The sequence below is a fragment of the Enhydra lutris genome, unplaced genomic scaffold (genome assembly GCF_002288905.1).
Source record: "Enhydra lutris kenyoni isolate GAN:26980312 unplaced genomic scaffold, ASM228890v2 scaffoldscaffold1, whole genome shotgun sequence".
Lineage (NCBI taxonomy): Eukaryota > Metazoa > Chordata > Mammalia > Carnivora > Mustelidae > Enhydra > Enhydra lutris.
The window spans coordinates 34104314-34124388 of NW_019154085.1; the positions used below are offsets into that span (position 1 = coordinate 34104314).

General features: G+C 41.2%; 1 protein-coding gene across 1 annotated transcript in view; it reads right to left on the reverse strand.

Moving 5' to 3' along the window:
* Nucleotides 1-813: 813 nt before the first annotated feature.
* LOC111144975 (dedicator of cytokinesis protein 10-like) overlaps nt 814-20075 on the reverse strand; it is a 43778-nt gene continuing 24516 nt past the window's right edge. Inside the window, exons 21-28 of the mRNA XM_022499619.1 lie at nt 19518-19640; nt 19266-19379; nt 11817-11963; nt 9179-9389; nt 7794-7984; nt 5795-5895; nt 5539-5677; nt 814-1575 (exon numbers count right to left, since the gene is read on the reverse strand). Of these exons, the coding sequence (XP_022355327.1) occupies nt 1459-1575; nt 5539-5677; nt 5795-5895; nt 7794-7984; nt 9179-9389; nt 11817-11963; nt 19266-19379; nt 19518-19640 (1143 nt within the window). The 3' untranslated portion in view covers nt 814-1458. The remainder of the gene's footprint in view (nt 1576-5538; nt 5678-5794; nt 5896-7793; nt 7985-9178; nt 9390-11816; nt 11964-19265; nt 19380-19517; nt 19641-20075) is intronic.

The following is a 20075-nucleotide window of genomic DNA, read 5'->3' on the forward strand; positions in this document are numbered from 1 at the left end:
TGGAATGGCGGCCAGGGGTGAATGTAAAATGCTCTTCCTGAGCTTGCCTTCTGCATCTGGAGGCAGCTCAGTTCAGCTGCACTGCTGCTGTGTTGCTTGGGGGAGAGAGCTGGCTGGAGGAGGAGGTGGAATGTGTTAGTGGTTCCCAAACATGGTTGAGCATCAGTCACAATTCATCCAGGATGAACTCATAATGTTGTGGTAACAAACAGTCCCTGAATCCTGGGACCTTAATACAACCAAATGTGCTGTTGACTCAGACTCTGTATTTGACAAGGTTGGTGGGGAGTGGTGGTAGTTGTGGTGTGTGTGTGTGTGTGTGTGTGTGTATGCTCGTTGTGGTCACTTGGGGACTCAGGCTGATAGAGGCCTCATTTCCATGTGAGTGCTTCAGTGAGGGGATTGGGCAGAACCACTTACTGGCTTTTAAGTATCTGCCTGAAAATGACACATGTCACTTCTGCTTACATTTCAAAAGCAAGTGACATGGCCAAGTCTAACTTCAAAAGAGGCAGGAACATGCAATCCCACCGCAAGTTTATATGGAATATTTGTGAAGAGTCCTATTAAATACCACAGCCCTCATGATTCTGATTCATTCTATCTTCCCCAGTCATCCTATTATTGTAGATTTGGAAACTTCTGGCATGTCGATTTGATCTTTGGAGTAACAGCCTGGCTGAGTGTGGAGTCCTTTCCCTAACCTCTTAAGGAGGCACCATATGTAGTGAATATGGGATTGCGTTCAGCAGGTATCCAGTCCGATGAACCACTTTTAGTAGGAACTCACCCACTCTTCAAGAGGGAACCAAATGCAAAGTAACTGTATTTTTTATTTCTATTAACAACAAAATACTTACATAATTTCACATCCCATTGCTTTTAAGAGCACATATATTACAAATAAAGGAACTCCACAAACTTTAAAGGTTAGTATTTATCAACACTTTTGTACACATACACAAATATTTTAATATAATGGTATCTGAAATGTTATTCATACAATTTTAGCACTGTCATAAGTATTAACTAAAAAGGTTCTTTTAAATTTGGTAAAAACCATATATCTTACAATCTTCTATTTACATTTGAAATGTGCTTAAATGTTACAAAAACATTCACTTTGACCTTTAAAATATATGTACTAGGGCTTGGTATTGAACACATTATAACTGACAGCAAACTTAGGGTTTGCTTTTGAGCTACACATTCATTGCAATTTCACGGCAAATGTTCAGCTTGACTTAATCAACGTTGCTCAAGGAAAAAAAAACAAACAAATCATAAGAAATGTGCAAAACTGGAGGCGGGCAAAATTTTCAAGCTAGCGAGGTAAAAAAAAAAAAAAATTATTAACACTATAAAAACTTCAAATAAATTAAATCTCTCTCTTCCCCGAGATGAGCTGCAAATTCAGAGGGTTCCCTTAGAGGTGTGTCTGATGCAGCAGACCTCCACTCAAGCTTCCTCACTGGCTGAGATGGAGACGGTGGGCACAGCCGGGGCCGCCCTGCTAATTACCAGAGGGCAGGTTCGCTCCGCTCCGCGCTTTGACGGGTCGTCCCTGTATGTAATCTTGACAGGATGAAATGCAACACGGCAAATCAAAAGGAAAATAGAGAGTTTTGTGTTAATATTGGCAAGCACAAAATTAAAACCCAGAACAGTGCTTCTCTCCCACCCCATAAGGACCGCTGTGAGTTGTCGAAAATGAGCTTATCAGAATAGTTCTGGAAGTTTTTGCAAGCCCATGTCAGAAGCATTTTGGCAAGATTTAAAATAGCTTCACAATACTCTTTGACTATCAGAGATAAATTTATAAATAATGACTTTATGATTGTATCTGAGTACTTCCAGAATTTCATTTTATTCTAAAAGTTTACAATTTATACTGTCAAAATACCAAAAAGGGGAAACACCCGAAAGCTCATTTAAATGTTTGCATTAATGGAAATATAAGAAAAAAATACACTAATATTATTTGAAAATAATATTAACATGCCTAAGTAATAACTTCCTGTCAAATCTGTGCGAATAATGATATGTAAATATGATAACAACAGTAGAAACCGTAGGTACATCTAAAATGTATCTCTGTAAGGGAGAGACTTAATGGATATTTCAAAAGATTTTTCCACTTAGTTAACATATTACTATGGTTTAGCTTTAACCCTCTTTAACCCTCCAAGACAGGTTAACACTTCAACCTGCACAGAGCACGAAGCATCTGGGTATCCTAGACTGCCCATAAATCCTCCTTATGATCGATGCCACAAGTTCTGCTTAAATAATTTGGGAAATAAAGTGTCCTCAGAGTATCTGACACTCCCGGAGCAACATGCCTTTGCATCTTGCCTTCTTGGCACCATAACAGAGTGGACCCGTTCCTTTCTCTGTATTTTATATTTGAGATTCATTACGGCCGTTGATTTCACAATGTTATCACCGTCAGTGCTGAAACAGACTCCAAATGAGCGTCTTATATTTATGTTTCTTCCAGTTACTTACATGTATCACTTTGGCCTCCATCAAAGGAGGTTTTATGTTTTTTGGCTACTTATAAAATAGTGTGGCATTCTGGCTGCCTATTAAGGTAGTTGTTGTCTGCCTGTCACTTTAGCAACCCGAAGTGCTTCATCCCAATATCTCCATTTTACACGCTAGCATCTGCTTTATCCTAGTCCTTCTCCTTCCGTATACTGAAGTTTCTTTCACTAAGTAGGTGGCTTCAGGATACCCTCTTAGCTAGGACTTTTCTGGGCATTCTTGGAGTCAACTGCATAATTAATGCCATTGTTATTTTTCTTTCTTTCTATGTCTATCTATTCTAACACTATTTCTATTTTTAAAAGCTCAAGGGTAGAATTTCTCTCTTCACTGTAACTATATATGTAATTTTCTTCCAGAACATGTCATAAGTATAAAGGTATGTGAATGACACGAGGCCCTATAGCTCAGGGGTTAGAGCACTGGTCTTGTAAAGGTATGTGAATGAATTCATGCATTACAAGATCATGCTAATACTAGACAACCCTTCCCTCCACTAGAGTTTGAATTCAATGATTACTGCCAGATGCTTTTTCATTAAAAAAAAAACGAGAAAAGAAGTAAACAATTTTTTTTGTTGTTGTAAATCTGAACTGAGACAACACCCATTTTTAAAAAATACTAGAGACTTTATAGATCTTAATCATTGGCTAGCTCTTTCTGATTTTAGGAAATTGTTCATTACAACCAATGAATAACAGTTATTGATGATTGTCATGAAAATAGCTAATTTCACTTAGATATCTTATAGTTTTGCTATGGATAATTTATACTTACGATTGATGATTATTAACTAGTTTCTCTTCTAGAATCTCTTTTACAGAGTTAGAAGTTAATACTTTGTCCTCATTTTAATCTAAGGTGGAAATATGGAAAACCCATATAATAGAGGAAATCATTTTTAAGGAAAACTTTTTTTGAAGGTAACATACGTTGTTGTCATTGTCCCGTATATGAATACCAATGTGACAAATCCCCAGGACCAGGGGAAGTTTATCTTTCCTGCCAACAGATCTGTTTCTTTTACTGAATAATAAGATCTGTGAAATCCATCCATTTCTTTTCTTTGAATCAACTTCCAGGAAGCACAAACTTAAACTTTGCTTCTTTTAGTAAAGGTATCCTGTAAAAGAATTATTTTTCTCTCCTCTTAATCAGCTGGTTCTTATATTTGTGCAGAAGATTTTTGTTGTTGTTCTTTTGTTTTTGTTTTTTGTTGTTGTTGCAATTTGAGGTATACTGAATCTTTGTTTCAGATACAATTGACCTCAAATATATTTTACAAATTGGCTGAGTATGAATTTTCTTTTTAAAAGCTAAGTTGTTGGGGTGTCTCATTGGCTCAGTTGGAAGAGCATGGAACTCTCAATCACAAGGTTGTGAGTTAAAGCCCCATGTTGGGCATGGAGCCTACTTAAAAAAAATAAATAAAAGATAAGCTTTTAACTTTAATCAGCAAGCTTTTTTTTTTTTTTAACATCAGTCTATCTCGAAATGGAAATAAAATTGTTCTAATTAAATAAACACTCAGAGAACACTAGCCACGGTGGAGGTGTCTGGGGGAATACGAGCAACTAGGAAGAGATAGGCAGACCAGAAGGCCACAAAGGACAGTGTAGACATAAGGAAAGAAAAACATACCACTTTTGCTTATAGTACTGAGGGAAATACTAGACACAGAGGAACAGAAGCTGTATAGACACGGACCGCGACAGAGCTGCCAGGAAAAAAAAGAGAAAAGTATTTTTTGCCCGAAGTTTCAAGGTCAGATGTAATTTATAGTTGGAAACGAACATTTCTTCACCACCTTTTCCAGCTTTAAGGTCCACTGCTCGTTCTTTTGTTTCACTCTCAGATCTATGATTGCCCCCATGCCACCGAGGCATCTCTCTTGAGTTTTTAATTCCCATCGTCCCTTCATAATCCCAAATCCCACTAACAATAATCCCTCATTGAGAAATCCTATCCAGGGAGATTAATGATCTCCAACGTAAACAATTAACCAATTTCTTCCCCTAGCTACTTTGGAGAGTTTAAAATGTGGGTAAAAGGAGACGGAAAAGAAGACAAAAGAAACAATGAGAAATGCACTGGGAAGAAAACATGCATGAGATACATTTCATGCTTTGTGAATAGTGTTGATAGTGCCAGGCCGCTTAAAGAAAAGAAGGGGAACTAATTTTTAATGAGTGGCTGCTGTGCATGAGGCACTGTTAGGAGATTATTCAAATTCTCCTGCTCAGTTATTCTGTAAAGAGCACATCAAACTCCTGGAGAAGACCGTGAGTAGTAAGATGTCTAGGTCGGGATGTCCAGGTGTGGGAGTTGATGGATACTGGAAAGTCAAAGAGTGGCCCTTAGCTTTTCCACTTGATTTCTGCGCCTCAAAAAGTATTGTGATTAATGAATATCCAGATTTTGTGCACACCCTTATGGAACATGCTAGATGCGTGGATGACCTGCTGGTGGGGCAGAGGATTAAGTTTTACCCAATTCTGCACATCTTCAGGAATTCCCAGCCTCTGTAGGTGCAGTCTGGACCTTACAAAGCCTTGACCTTAGACCTAGGGTTCTTCTCGAGTATGGTGCAGAGACCCCTGGTGGTAGAACTCCATCTCACAACTTGGGCGTTGCAGAGGTGTACATTGGGGTGACAGGAGAGGCAGCAAATCTAGTGGAATGTCATCCTGTGTTCCTTGGTGTCTAAAAGGTTCCATCTATTTTAGAAAGCCAACTTTGCATAGAGTTTGGATAAACATACCTGAAACTTTGGAAATTACTTGGGTTCTCATCCCCCCCCCATAGATTTTTTTCTCCCCTAACCTGATCTCTGCTTTGAGAAGCAAAGAATCTTGGACATGGAGGAGTGAGAACCTCTGTGCTCATGCTGTTCATGTAAGAAAAGGGACATTTACAGTCCTTCTGGCACTAGGGACAGAATGGACAGTTTCTATAACGTGGCAGCTTGGGCCACCTCAAGCCAAGTCTTACCTGCTCGTTCATGATTGCGGAGAGTTCACTAAGCATGTCCTTATAATGGGACCTCAGTTCTTCCTGGTACTCCAGCTGGTCCTCCTTGATGAGCCGCTCGTTCACATCAAGGGCTTGCCCACATGCATCTGCAAATTGCCTTTATTGACAGTGAAAAGCAAATGACCAATTAGCCATAGAAAGTGGCAGCTCCGAGTCAAGCTGCTGAGAGATTCTGCTACCTGGAGGAGGTACATTCCAACACAGAAAAACTTACCTGAAGATTTCCTTCAAAAGTTTTACTTGGTTATCAGGGTATCTCTTTGCATTGGTTTCTTCAAGGAAAGCTCGTGCATAGGCCATAGGCCCAGCATTAACCTGTTGGGGAGAAGAGAATTGGCTGAGGACCATCCCATCTCTTCCTTGGATGGGGCCTTCTCCACCGCTGGAAGGAGTAGAACCAATCACGCAGCACCCCAATCCTCTCACAGAGCCTGGTGACCTAATGATGTGCTACCTCTCTCATCTGCTGTCCTCTAACTCAGTAGTAAGCTCCTGAAGGACGAATCTGAGTGCTGTACTCCATGACCACCCTTCGCAAACTGTCACTTGCCCATCATTTCCCATTTTTGTCATATCTGCACTCGGCTTGCACCGTTATTTTTTCACTATCTTTGAAAACGCGACTCATTTTTCCTTACTTTAAATCCATTTAATTTTAACATCTGTGAAATCAAATGTTTGATGTGCTACTTTTTTTTTTTTTTTTCTGTTCACATTACAATAAACACTGAACTATTAACAAGTGACATTCCATGGTGGTGGTCTATGTGCCGTCCTGGGAAACGCTGTTTGACTGTATTCCACTTGACAGTCTGGCCTAGATACTGGCCGGAGGAAGCATTTATCAGATTTGCTGAGTGAATGCACAATGCCAGGTCCCGTTCACGTGCACACACATGAGTAGGCTCACACTTGTGAAGGAGTCCATATTCTTTAGTGTTTGTAGCGTTTTGCTGTGACTGTAGGGCTTGGAAGGAATACGGTCACAGAAGAAGGAAGCTAACACTGTATTAGAGTTGTCTTCAAAGGCCCTTATGGGGGAGGGATTGCCTGCATGGTAGAATGAGTAAACGTTATGGATACTCTCCTTTGCTTCTCTAGATCCAATGCTCACTTTCCTTGACACACCTATGTGCTGAGGGAAGCTGTTCCGTTTAGAGTACAGCAATGGGTCTTCTGCTTTCTGGCTCTAAAAGATTTATTATTATTGCTATTTTGAGTCAGCCATGGGGGACACAGAAGAGAGGTAGGTGCAGAAGCGGAGAGCAGATCATCAGGATCTGTATTCCTGATTTTGCCTTGGGCTCCATCGTAGTTGCACAGGGCATACTTACTGGCCTGCCTTTATTTACAATGTGAACACTTGGTTCATTATAAATTTTTGACATTTTTTATTTTAAAAAAACCTGCATTAATATTATTTTATGGTGGGTACTGAGTGTTTTGATGCCTATTTAAATTCTGTGCCCAAGGTGAGTGCCTTGCTTACCCCTCCCTAGTCTCAGCTGGTCAGGGTGTTTTTGGACCCAGGGTTTCCTCCTTGTGGTCTTCTATCTAGCAGAGGCGGCTCTGTCTGTCTCACCAGCTGGCTCTCCCAGCTCTCTCTCTGCTCCCATTCACTCTTCTCTCCCCTTGTCTTCAGATCTAGGGGATAACGTTCTAGCTAGGACCTGCGCCCACCTTGCTGATTTTCCTAAATACTGCTTATGCTTTTGCAAACAGTCTGCTTGTTATATATTCTTTAATCCCCCACTGTGAGCAGGCCATCTGCAGCTTCTCAGACATGTGACAGTCAGATAAATACTGACACACATCTTATGAACTAATACACTTTTAAGAATTTTGTTTTGGAACACTTTCATAAGGCTTTTACTTACAGATGAGAAAGCCACATTTATTATTCATTAATTAATTCATTGGTTAGATTTTAGAATATAGAACATAGTTTATCCAGAGGAGATGGGAAAGGAGGATTGAGGATGAAGAAATTTTATTTAGGCTAAAATTTAAAAAAATAAAAAGGTTTATCTCCTGGTGTTTAGCACCATCCATGTGTACTTACAGCGAAACAAAATTTGAAAGACTCAGATAAAGTTGCTGGATGGTATCACACAGAAAAAAGTCTCTCTTAGCCCTTTTGTAAAGAATTTCTAGGGTGTTTTATACCAGGCTTCACATTATAACAAGCGCTTCTCCGCTCCGAGAGCACCTACCTTCACGCTGACGCTTCCTTGGACTTTGAGCTGCAGTCGGATCATGTCTACATCGTCCATCGTGCAAAGCTGGTTAAGCTCAGAAACCTTCTTGGACATCTCATCAATCGCCACTTCGATAGGATTCAGTTCTGTGCTCGACTGGCTTATGACTTGTATTCTCTTCTTCACATATGGGAACAAGTGACTTGCTGCACAAAAGATATGCAAGAGAAGGTAAAGGTTGAGGTGAGTGAGGTGAGTCCGGGGTGGCACTGGAAGGTCCAGACGAATTTTTTTTTTTTTTTTTTTTTTTGCATACAGCATCTTCCACTCTGCATGGTTTCTGTGTATGTGAGTTATTTTTCCTCCACTGTACTGTGGTGTCTCACATCTCAGCTTGGGGCCCAGCGGCTGTCACCTGGCTTGCTTTTCTACATTTGGCTAGCCAACAACTACTCATCTGTTGGCTGGGTTTAGGCTTTTAGAGTCTTAAAACAGTATCGCCCCCCCCCCCCCCGCCAGCTTCTAATTCAAATAAAAACTATTCTAAACCACCCTAAAGAATGCTTAAATGTGTACTCAGTAGCATATAGTATGATAGTTTTGTTCTCATTTTTTGATGATAAAAGTTCTGGAAAAGTTTACCGAAGATGAATGTTTCCTATAATTTGGGACACTGCTATTGTATCTATTGCGTACTCCAGGACTGCTCATCTCTCAAGATTCCTCCAGAACACCTTTGCTCAACTTTCTCTTTGGTCTGCCCTAGGAGACCGCCCCCCCGCCCAGGGGGATTACCTGTGCCTTCCCTTTTTCTTTCTCAGGCCATGCTCGCCTGGATTTCTTGCTTTACTTGGTTTTCTCCTACCAGACCGTGGACACATTGAGGGCAAGACTCGGGGTTCATTTATTTAAATTCCCGGGAGAGTGTCCAGCCCCTCGCAGGCCCTCATGGCATGTTTACCAAATAGGTAAAAGGATGACTAACTCATAGACTAGATCTAGAGGGTGCTGAGAGGAACGGGGGAGGTCATCCCTTGCCTTCAGTTTACAAATGAGAAGCCTGAATTCCAGAGTGGTTTGGAATTTGGTCCCAAGGCACACACTTGGGAGAGCTGCTAACCCTGAAATCCCTGGGGGCAGGCTCAGGGAGAGGGCAGGGGGAAGTTCCCAGTGCCTCTCCCAGGATGTGCACACCATGACCTTGACGGCTGGAACGTCTAAAGGGAAGAGGTGCATTAAGTAGCTCTACTGAGAATTTCTCTCCCTGTCGACTTTCCCAAGGAGGGGAAGGAGGCGCTTCCCGGCACACACGTCGCATTTAGCGCGTCCCGGGTCCTCGTCAGCAAACCTGAGAGCCACCGCGCAGCCCGCGAGGAGAGGCCCCGCGCGAGGGCACTTACTGGTGAGGACCGTGCGCCGCTTGCACTGCTCCTCCACGCCGCCGTGCTTCTTGCCCGACAGCGTGAACGGCGTCTCGAAGACGAAGCGGTTGATGTTGTGGTGCATCTCGAAGTCCGTCTTCCGGTCCTCTATTTCCTTTTCTTCAAAGAACGGCGTGACATAGGTCACCTGGATGTAGGCATATTTGGGGTCCAAATCCTTGGGGTTTACCTGGGTTAACACATTATGGCAAAAGAAGGAGTGTGAGCCCCAGGGGCTCCTGGAAGTGAGAAGGCTCTGCCTTCCCGCCGCCGGCCTCCCGAGGGAGGGGCCTGTCCCTGTCCCCGCGGGGAAAGATAGGCGATGGCATCGCTTCAGAGCTGGGCCACCTGAAGCAACAGTAAGGGGAACTGGCTGGACGGTGGTCCAGACAGCGGCAGAGGTGGGTTGGAGCCAGCCCTCCAAGGAGCTGAGGTTCTTGGACACCTAAGTACCTGTTTAGGGCATATAATTTAATCTTTGATCTTCTTTCTCTTCTGTAATGAATACCCCTACCTTTGTCTAGAATATGAGCTTCTTCTTCTTCTTCTTCTTCTTTTTTTTTTTTTTAAAGATTTTTAAAATTTATTTGACAGACAGAGATCACAAGGAGGCAGAGAAGCAGGCAGAGAGAGGAGGAAGCAGGCTCCCTGCTGAGCAGAGAGCCCTGCTGTAGGGCTCGATCCCAAGACCCTGAGATCATGACCTGAGCCGAAGGCAGAGGCTTAACCCACTGAGCCACCCAGGTGCCCCTAGAATATGAGCTTCTTGAGCGTAGAAATGTATCTCTTGGTCCCTCCAGGATTCAACTACATACCTAGACTGAGGCCATGGGCTCTGGGATTGTAATGTGGAAGGAGGTTCTTCGTCTGTTTAGAGGATTAACTGATTCACCTATTTCATGAGTGCCAATATTTTTATTTTCAGTTTCTCTATTTTTTTTCTTTTATCTGCAATAAATCATCCTAGATAATGTATTTACTGACTCTGCTGCAGTGACTAGCCTTCTCAAACAACAAGGCAGGCAGATGGGGGGGGGGGTCCCAAGAACAGCCAGGGAATGGCTTTTGCTATTTTTCAAGGTTGGAAGAGATGAGTCTCATCCTCTTTCCTAATGATTTCTGGAAGAATTTTCCAACATCCTCCAGCTTTCTCCATCTGTTTAACTGCTTGCTGCCTATCTGATTCCAGAGACTTGAGGAAGCTTGAGAACTTCTTTGTAATGCTCCTAAAAATTACCCTGTAAAATGAGTATAATTGTAACCACTTTACAGATTTAAAAAAAAAAAAAAAAAAAAGGAGCTTCAGAGTGGCCACTAGTTTCTCCAAGAGGGATCACCGGCTGATAGGAGGTATTCTGGTGGAATGAAGACTCCAGTGGTCTGACACCAAATTCGACAGAAACTCTAGAAACCACTAGAAACTCTGTCCATGCCCCCTATTTCAGAGAACCACCGTGACAGTAGTTCCAGTTCTGTCCACCTTCATGGGGAAGGGGCTTGTACCTTTCCAGCTAAGGGAGAGAATGATGAGCCCATTGTCACAACTTCAGTCTGGATCCAGTAGCCTCAGGCCCAGATTGCTCCAAATACCAGTTGTGTAAAAGAGGAGAGGCGTGAAAAGACCTTTTCCTTTGTGGCCTAGGAACAGCCTCTACATTTGGGCACAAACCAGCTTTTCCGGCTCCCTCACTCTGCCACGCTCTTCTCTCCAAACTGTGATTCTGAGACCTGGCAGGCTCTAAACACACCTCCTGCTTTCATTCCTTCCTGGCATTGCCTGTGCTGGGCTTCTTAGAATGCCCTATGCTTCCAGCAGACACCTTCTCACTCTGCAATTCCCAGAGCAAACATTCTTCCCCTGTGGAGCATTGCCCAGCCAAGAATGAGCTGTTAAGGGAGCCCTGAGCTTTCTCCATGTGACTTGGACCATGTCTCTTGTGGTACTTCACTGTCTCTATTTAATTAACTATTCTCATATATTCTTCTCTTCTTAACCCTATATGAACTGTGAACTCTGGAAGGAAGAGACTCCATGTGTCCCAGCTGCTAGTTCTGGGCCTGGCATGTAGTAGGTGCTTGATAAAGTTGGCTAAATGAATGGAAGCACACTAGAAGATCCAATTTTGACTAATCTAATCAGAGAATGTAAGCCCTTGCTTCATGCAGCCATGAGGAAGTAAAATGAATGTTTTCGGGTTAATACAAGTCTGCCACTGTCACAGAGGACAGATTTCAAAATTGGTATGACTCCCAAAGACCTCCATGACTGAATACATACATTGTGCTGTTTCGTCCAACTCCACCACTGGGCCCAATCACTTTAACCCTTAGATTGCTGTTCAAATGCAAACAAATAACCCATGGCATAAGTACAGAATTTAGTAAATTGTTTCTATGATTATCTGTAAGTTATTTGAATAAACATGTATATAACATTATTGACAAAAGAAAAAAGAAATCACTGATCAACCAGCCAATAAACAAATGAGCAAAACATCCGAAATAGTGGAGGTGGTTTACTTTGCACAGTCAGGCAGAAAATGAAAACTTTAACTACTAAAGTTAGAAAAAATTAAGTCAACTCCTCACACTTGTGTGAATACGGGCTTTCCTTTACCTTGTTGGAATCCTGGATTATCTTCACATTGTCTGCTCCGAATTTATCTGCGTAGAGCTTGAGCAGTCTTTGGGAAATCTCAGAGAGGCCTGTCAGTTTAGGCTCTTTATAAATATACTCTTTACCTTCCTCCTCTTCAAAAAAGCCCTAAGGGAGAGACATAATGAACCACCAACTTTTTTAGGGAACTCAAATCGCAAATCACAAGCAAAACAAAAACTCTGCTTAAACAATACATCCAGTCTTCCGTTGTCACCCAAGCCATTGATTAATTAGCACCCTATAAAATTCACAATCAGAAAATGTCAAGTAAAGAAAACAAAATATCATGTTAGAATCAGTCGTTAATGAAACACTCCTGACCAGGCTAAAGACCCTTGTGAGATAATCTTAGACACATGTTTTCTCTGTTTGTAGAAATCAGTGGTAAACTCTGCTTGCATATATTTTGGGAGAAGAATGCCCTCTTGTGGCAGCCTGGGGTAGAACACAGAGTCTGGAGTAATTTTTGGCCTTTTTAAATAAGGTCTTCTGCACGTCTTTGAAACTAGCATAGGAAACCCTGTATGTTATGGAACGGTATCTAAAGCTATGCATTGATACGAGTCCCGTGCCATTTTAGATGCAAAGCCAACATACTTTGGATCGTTGTCATCACAGAAATGACATATGGTATGCTCCCAAGTACTGCTATTTTTAAAATAACTATAATATGTCTTCAGAGGCCCAAAGCAACATATGCAATTTCATCACTCAGTTGACTTTACTAATAGATCTTTTACATTCTTGCAAAGCTAGAATTGGGATTCAAAATAGTAACCACGTCGTCATTTTTATGCCATAGGTGCAAGTAGGTTTTAACCTCTACTAATTATAGTTGTCTGATTTGAAACTGTGGGAAGGTAGGATTTCATTATCTGAGGATCACTCGGTAAGGCAGTCTTCATAACTCCTTCCTTTTGAAGAGATACAGGTGCATCTTTCCTGTGGGATTCATGTGACCTCAGAAGACTAGGTAAAGTCGGGAGTTAAGAATCCCAGCACATGTGGTTTTCTCCTGACTGCAGAATTTACCTCATGGAAACGGCTTTCGAGGGCCAAGTGAAGATACTGCAGATCAGAAAAGCCTTAGCTGTGCTTTTTTTGTTTTTATCATTTTTGACTAAAAAAATACTCATTATATGTAACAACAAATATGCATAATCTTGTTGGCTCATGTGAGGTGATCTAAGAATAATGATCAAAATGCACATCTGTCCAGGTGTGACCACCGTGAGCCGTGTACTTTCTATCCTAAGTGGGTGGCAAGTGAAGACGACAAACAAGGCACATTCACCAGCACAGGCTTTGTCAAGCGTTTCCCAAAATCGATGTTGCGTTTTTTAAAGGCAGAGAAGGGTCTTTTTTCAACAGGGCACGTTCAGTGTTTAACACAGTGCTGGTTCTTAAGGGAAACTCACTCTACATTTGTCGAATGAATAAACAGGTGAATGAAATAATTCTCAGAGGGCATACATCTAAAAAAAGGGTATATTTGCACCAGGTATAGCTGGAAAAGATTCTATGGATTTTAATCAAGATGTTTTTATTGAACGATTTCTTTGAGACTGTTCAACACAGCTGAATATACTAGTGTCCTGACCCCAAACTGCTTTAAGAAGTGACTTGGAGTGTCGTGAGCATGAAAAGCACCTTGCGGTCTTTCCTCAAGACTTGGTAGGGGTAAGTGAGGTCTGGCTCAGTTCCCACATGACTTCCAGCCTGCCATGATTTCTCTGTTGCTGTCTTTGTGAAGATTTGTCTGATTCAAGGTCAGAAGTTAGTGGCTAAATTGACAGACTGACACATGAGAGAGATACGGCTTCTGAGGCCATCAACCAGCACCTCCACAGGGCAAGAGCCATAGAAACACTTATAACTTCCTTTTCAATAAGAAAAATGTCTCCAAGTTCCAGGAAAAGATTTTCTCACCACGCTGTGAAAACCAGCACAAAGAGACATTTCACTGAGATTTTTTTCCTCTAACAAATTTCTGAATCCAGGGTTAGCCGGAAAGGAGGGGTGGGAAGCAGGATTTTCTTGTCATTATTATGACCGCATGGCCTTGGTCATGAACTGTGACCTTCTTTCAATCCTGCTCCTTGATCTGGGGGATGGGAAATGGTACAGACTCAGAACTCTACTGGAAGGCCCCAAGAACAGTGCCTGGTACACAATAGGCCCTTGGTGTGTGTTAGCTGTGATGAGAAGGAGAGCGGTAACAAAGAACATTCTGGGTCACTAGAGCAATTTGAGCTCTGGCTAACGTTCGGGGAACACCGTTTAACTGTTTCGAGTACTTAAAAATACATACCCTCAGCTTCTCTTGCACGAACTCTACAATTCTCCTCATTGTAAAAAGTCTACTCGTGTTGATTTCGATATTTTGGTAAGTGATTAATCAGAAAAAAAATTGTGATTATTATGTACGTAGCCTGGAAATATCAACGTGTTGGGCCTGTCTTCCAAAATAAGGAGAAAGGAGCTGGAGTAGCAGAATTAAAAATTTAATCGGTGTCTTCCTGGGATCATGTAAGAGCTTTTGGAGCCGGATCAACGGCAGCTCTGAAAATATTTGGAATGTGCGCCTACTTTTCACCTAGGGAAACTATCAAAGCACAGCCCGCTGAGCCACAGGACATTGTCTTAAGTTTCAATTTCAGCTCTATGAAATACATGATTTATAATGAGGGACCCAGATGATGAAAATCCACGGGCAGTTTCTGTTTTGTTTTAGTCCCAAGGTTATGAGTAGACTGCATTTCAGAGCAGTAGGAAATGTGCATTTCCCCTGCTAGTTTGATTTTCTAAATGTCACTGTACAATGTGATAAATGTTCTGATCAGTTATCATTAGGAAATAGCACATATTCCAGTTAAACAAGGACTTTGAATCAGTAGAGTTAACATACATAGATTATGAAACTGGAAGGCAATAGATTATGATAAAAATGCACTTCAGTAAACTGAAGACAACTAAAAAGACTCTTGGACTCCTTCTTAGATGTTTTTGCAGATTTTTGCAATGACTTTGAGTCATTATTGGGATGTCAAATATAAGTGCCCCTGCCATTGTACTTAAGTAATCCAAAATTCACAAAGGAACGCATCCTAAGAGGAACCTTATGTCTAAATGTGGGTCAGAAAGTATTAAAAATAGGCTAAATACTATGAGAAGAGAAGCTCCAAGAAATGTTTTCATATAAATATGTCTTTCTTTCTATACATATTTTGTATACTTATTTTATGTATTAAAATGCACATTTTTTATCAATGGTTTTCATATAGATGGGGAGCCACAAGGATATATCACAATCCAGAATGGAGAAGGAATGAATCCAGAATGCACCTTCCCTCCTCCCCTTAAACTAGTCTATCAAGATTCTGAGATACATCTACACCCATGTAGGCATGACTGAGAATCCGGGACTCTATATCCTTTGGTCAAGAGAAGAAAATTTCCCACAGCCTTTGATTTATTCATTCTGGGAGCATCTGATGTTTTAAGTTATGCAATGGGCATTCACTTGCTTCCTTACATGCTAAATATCAGAGCCTAAGTATTTCATTGATTACAGCTGATGTTTGATTACTACTGTTGTTTCATTACTCTGGAAATGAATACTTTAGGGACACTTTGGAGGGTGCTGTATATGGGCTGCTCTGTGTAAAATTATTCCCATAGTCAGTGATGCCAGGTGTCCCATTAGAAAATTCATGCTATGCAAGACTTGCAATTTAATTTCCTGCCATGAAAGAACAGTTTCCAACTTGTTTTCTATTGTCTGGCTCATTGCAGACATAATATTAACTACTCTAGCCAATACCACGTAAAGAAACACTATCCACATGGGACACTAAAATACCCAAAGGCCTTGTGAAGGCAAAAGGCCTACTGCATATTATATTCTCATAATCTTTGCAACACGATTGTGAGACATGCCAATTTGGATATTAAAAGATGAATTTTACAGAGACATAAAGTACCATGATGAAAAGAAATTATTTCTGACTATGGGGATTATGCTAATCAAGTAGTTAAGACTTTATCTTAGATCTTTGGAACCTTCATTCTGTACACGTTCAGGGAAATGTTCATATCTAGTTGGTATTTCTTTATCATCAAGTGTAAATTGCTGTGCACCGTCTGCTCCTACTGAATACCATAGTTCATATTCTCCATTTGGTATCCTGGGACAGGTATTTGAATTTCATTTGATGACTGAGGCTCTAAATGGCTGTGTATCAAGAAGACCCATTAGTTTTTGTTCAAAGGCAGCTGGAGTTTGAGCTTATAAAGTACCATGCCTTCGCGTGCACTCAGGTCTGCAGATTTAACAAAACACTTTTAAGCTTAGGTTGGAATTTTTAATAAAAGACAATTGAGAATATTGGTGGCACATATTTAAAAAAAAAGGCCAAATGTGCAATTAGCACTCGTTATTGAGAAATCTGCAAAAAGAACAAAGTTAGATCATTTGAAAGTAGCTCTTCCCAGTTCTTCCCCCACCCCCACCTCAGTCTATTTAGTACAAGGGGTTTCAAGTATTCTTTTAGTAGGTGAGTTAAGGACCCATGACCCCCATTTTATAAATGAAGGTAGAAAATCTTGGTATGGACATGGGGAGGGCTTAAAGAATTACAAAAAAGTATGTTGTGGTCAGATGAGCAGAGCCAAATGTGGACAGGCAATGTGTGGATAATGAAAAGAATTTGTTTTTCCAGCTTAATTAGCAATAATTATGTTGAATTATGGTGAATAATTTTTGTAGGTAAAAAAATGTATGACTATAGGGGCACCTGGGTGGCTCAGTGGGTTAAAGCCTCTGCCTTCAGCTCAGGTCATGATCTCGGGGTCCTGGGATTGAGCCCCGTATCAGGCTCCCTGCTCAGCGGGGAGTCTGTTTCCGCCTCTCTCTCTGCCTGCCTCTCTGCCTACTTGTGATCTCTGTCTGTCAAATAAATAAATAAAATCTTTTAAAAAAATGTATGACTACAGGCACTTTTACATGGTTCAAAAAGGGAAAAAGATTCTTTGGTGTCACAGAGCTTTAGGTGCTGGCACGTTATTTCTGCCTCTGCTGGCTTTCCAGAATTTCTTACATCACTTCTCTCTGAATCTTTAGGAGACCTAATCTGCCCTGCTGGCTTAAGGTTTAGTCCACTGGTCATCTTTTGCATTGGGTATTAAGACCATTACCGCTGAGAATTCTCAGAGCTCACCACTACAGAGAGCCCTGTTTCTCCACAATACTTATGTGGAAAGGAACAAGGTTCTTTCCGGAGCCTGGGAAGGAGCCTGTCAATGGCAACAACTCCAACTTCTAAAAATCTGACCACCACGCCCTTCTTCATCAGTTGCAGTTCCCAGTGGTCTGAAATGAGCAGATCATCTCTAATACTAAGTCTATCCTACAAATACTGCAAATATGTGGTGATCATATTTACCTGGGTGTGCACACAAGGGCACGTGTGTTTACGCAGGTTTTTAAACCACATTTACCTTTGTGTAGAATGATAATATATGTGAAAAGTAAACGATACATTTTTGTAATTCAGATAACTGGAATAAACACAATTTAGTTCAAGAAATGCCAGATGACTCCAAAATGAAGGGAAGCAGGATAATCTCACCTTTTTACCAAACGTTGATTTGCACACAAAAAGTTAAGGTTCAGTATGACTATATGGAGGGAAGTGTGAGGATATTAGAACATGCAAACAGAGAAGAGAACACTTACCACAGCCTGGAACCATCAAGACCAAAAGAAGGAAAGAGTAAACGTCTGCATTAAAATCTGGTAGGAAAAGAGCAGCATTTGTTTCTACCTGTTTAGTATCCCTATATTAGAGACCGGCTGGAGAAACCATCAGGTGGGCAATCTGGCTTTCAAGACTGGACTATTCATGGCAATTTACTACTTTTTCTTTGGAAGGATTGTAGATTTGAATCTTGTTTGTCACTTCCTTGCTGCTCAGTTAGCCTGTGACCATTCCCTGAAAACCCTGTCTTTCCCTCTGCCATCCCTCAACACACACATTTCCTTTCCAATGGGGTGTTCCGCCACTTTTCCTGTCAATGTTTCACCAAGGTCAAATATTGCTTCTTTCCTTCATGATGTTCAAGATATCATTCCCTTACCTTCTTCATCCTCCCCTGAAGCTTCCCCCATTTTCTCCCTGCAAGGTACACCATCACTTCAAGGTATACTACACATGTAGACATGTGTAGACCCCACACATGTCTACATTTAGTCTGTATCTGTGGACTGTCTCCGCTAGTTTTGGCTATCTCTGCAATCCTGGTGCTGCTATGTGAGGAGGAAAATCTGAGTTGGATGAATTCGTTTATGGTAAGTGGGTAATGGGTAACACTTCTCTTTCCAGGTGGAGAACAGCTAATCTTTATTAATTCAGAAATTAGTTTTTAAGCTGCCTTTGGCAATTAGGGGAAAACAGATGTTTTTCAAAAGACTTTAATGGCAAGCAATATGGAATGACCATGCTGGATTTGACTTCTTCAGCTACTGCCTTTGAACATTCTGAGGAGAAAAAGAAGCTATCGGCAACACTGTCTTATGTGAGGGAAAAGTAGGAAAGGAAACAAGGCAGGGTCATATGAAAATAAAAGGATGGAGCGTCCGTGCACACAGGTCAGAATCCGAGGTATGCCTGCTGCAATGTCATCATGTTATAAGCCTTCTTGAAAAGAAGCAGGGTGGTGCCTGGGTTTGTTCCACTTAAAGCACTGCTCAGAGACACTCATAATTAATAGAGAATATGTTACTTAATTTTCTGGCTAATGCTATGGGTCACTAATATTATTATTCTGGTTCACTGCTAAGGTGGGAGGCTGGGGAAGATAACGCAACAGTTATACTGACCTACAGTACAGAAAAAAAAAAAATAAAACGGTGTTCTGCCTGGAATCAGTGGTAGTTCAGAAGGAGGAGGAAAGAAAATGCATGACTGTATGGTCAAAGGGCTTTGACATGGTGGAAGCCCTAGGAATTCTTTATTTCCCAGAATGCTATGAATTTCATTCCTCAAAACACGTTTAATTTAATTTCACCTTAACATAGGATGTGAAACTGTAATTAGATATTTGGGGTTAACTGGGAAGAAGATGATGCCGAAAAATAAACGCTCTCGTTCTCCAAGAAGTTAATCATGGTTTAACTAGATCTGTATTAAGACCCCTGGATTTCTCTACCCTTTTGTTCCCCAGTTCACTGCATTCCCGTGGAAAAACATATGACCCTCACATCCAGAAAACCCCTCAGACATACCCAGATACACCCACATTCTCTCAATCCCTTGGCATGTGGAGTTTGATGTCTCATAGAGAATGAAAGACAAAGTTTCATTGTTTAACAGAATGTAGAGGCCACGTAGCTTCTGTTGAACTTACCTGCCCATAAAATGCTACACGATAGTAGCGACCAAATAGCCGTTTTTCAGAGTTGACCACCTCTGCAACTTTCAGGTATGACCGATGAATGTCGTAGTAGAGATCTGATAATTTCTGAAACCATAAATCAAAGGGTTTCATGAAGGTGATGCTGACACAAAAAACATAGAGTTTCTCTTTTTTGAACATTGTAAGTAATTCACCAACTTAAAGCAGGATGTTTTGACCAAGGTCTGGCCTCAGAAAACGTACTTTGAAATCTCTCTGCTTTTCAAAGACAGCGATGATGGGTTTGTTGACGTCAGCGATGAGTTCATATCGCTCAGACTTCCAAAGAAACTCCACACACAAGTAGAGCTGTTCCACCAGGATATTCTGTAATTCCCCAAACCAAAATGAGATTTTACACGATTGTGTAAACACAGTGTACGCATTGTGGTTCATCCCTGAAACTTGTTTTCAAAACTGTTAAACTGTCAGTTTTCTTTATAGCAGGGCTGCTGTGTTCCCTTTGTTACTGGCATTTACACCATCCTGGAAGGGATGGTGGTATCTTCTCAGATTCTTCTCTTTCCATCACTGAATTTGTCCTTCAAATTTGCTAATTTGAATCTACAAAATGCCTTCAGCTCTGTCTAGTCCTTTCCCGTTCCATGGTCCCTGCCTTAGATCAAACCCCTCTTCCTTTACTTCCAGACCCCATAGTGGTCTTCTAGTAATCTGTTTCCCACTCTGGTCCATCCTACGTGTTGTTCTCCAGGAATCTTTCTTTCTAAAACGTAAATCTGATCTCAAGCTCTCCTCCGCCCT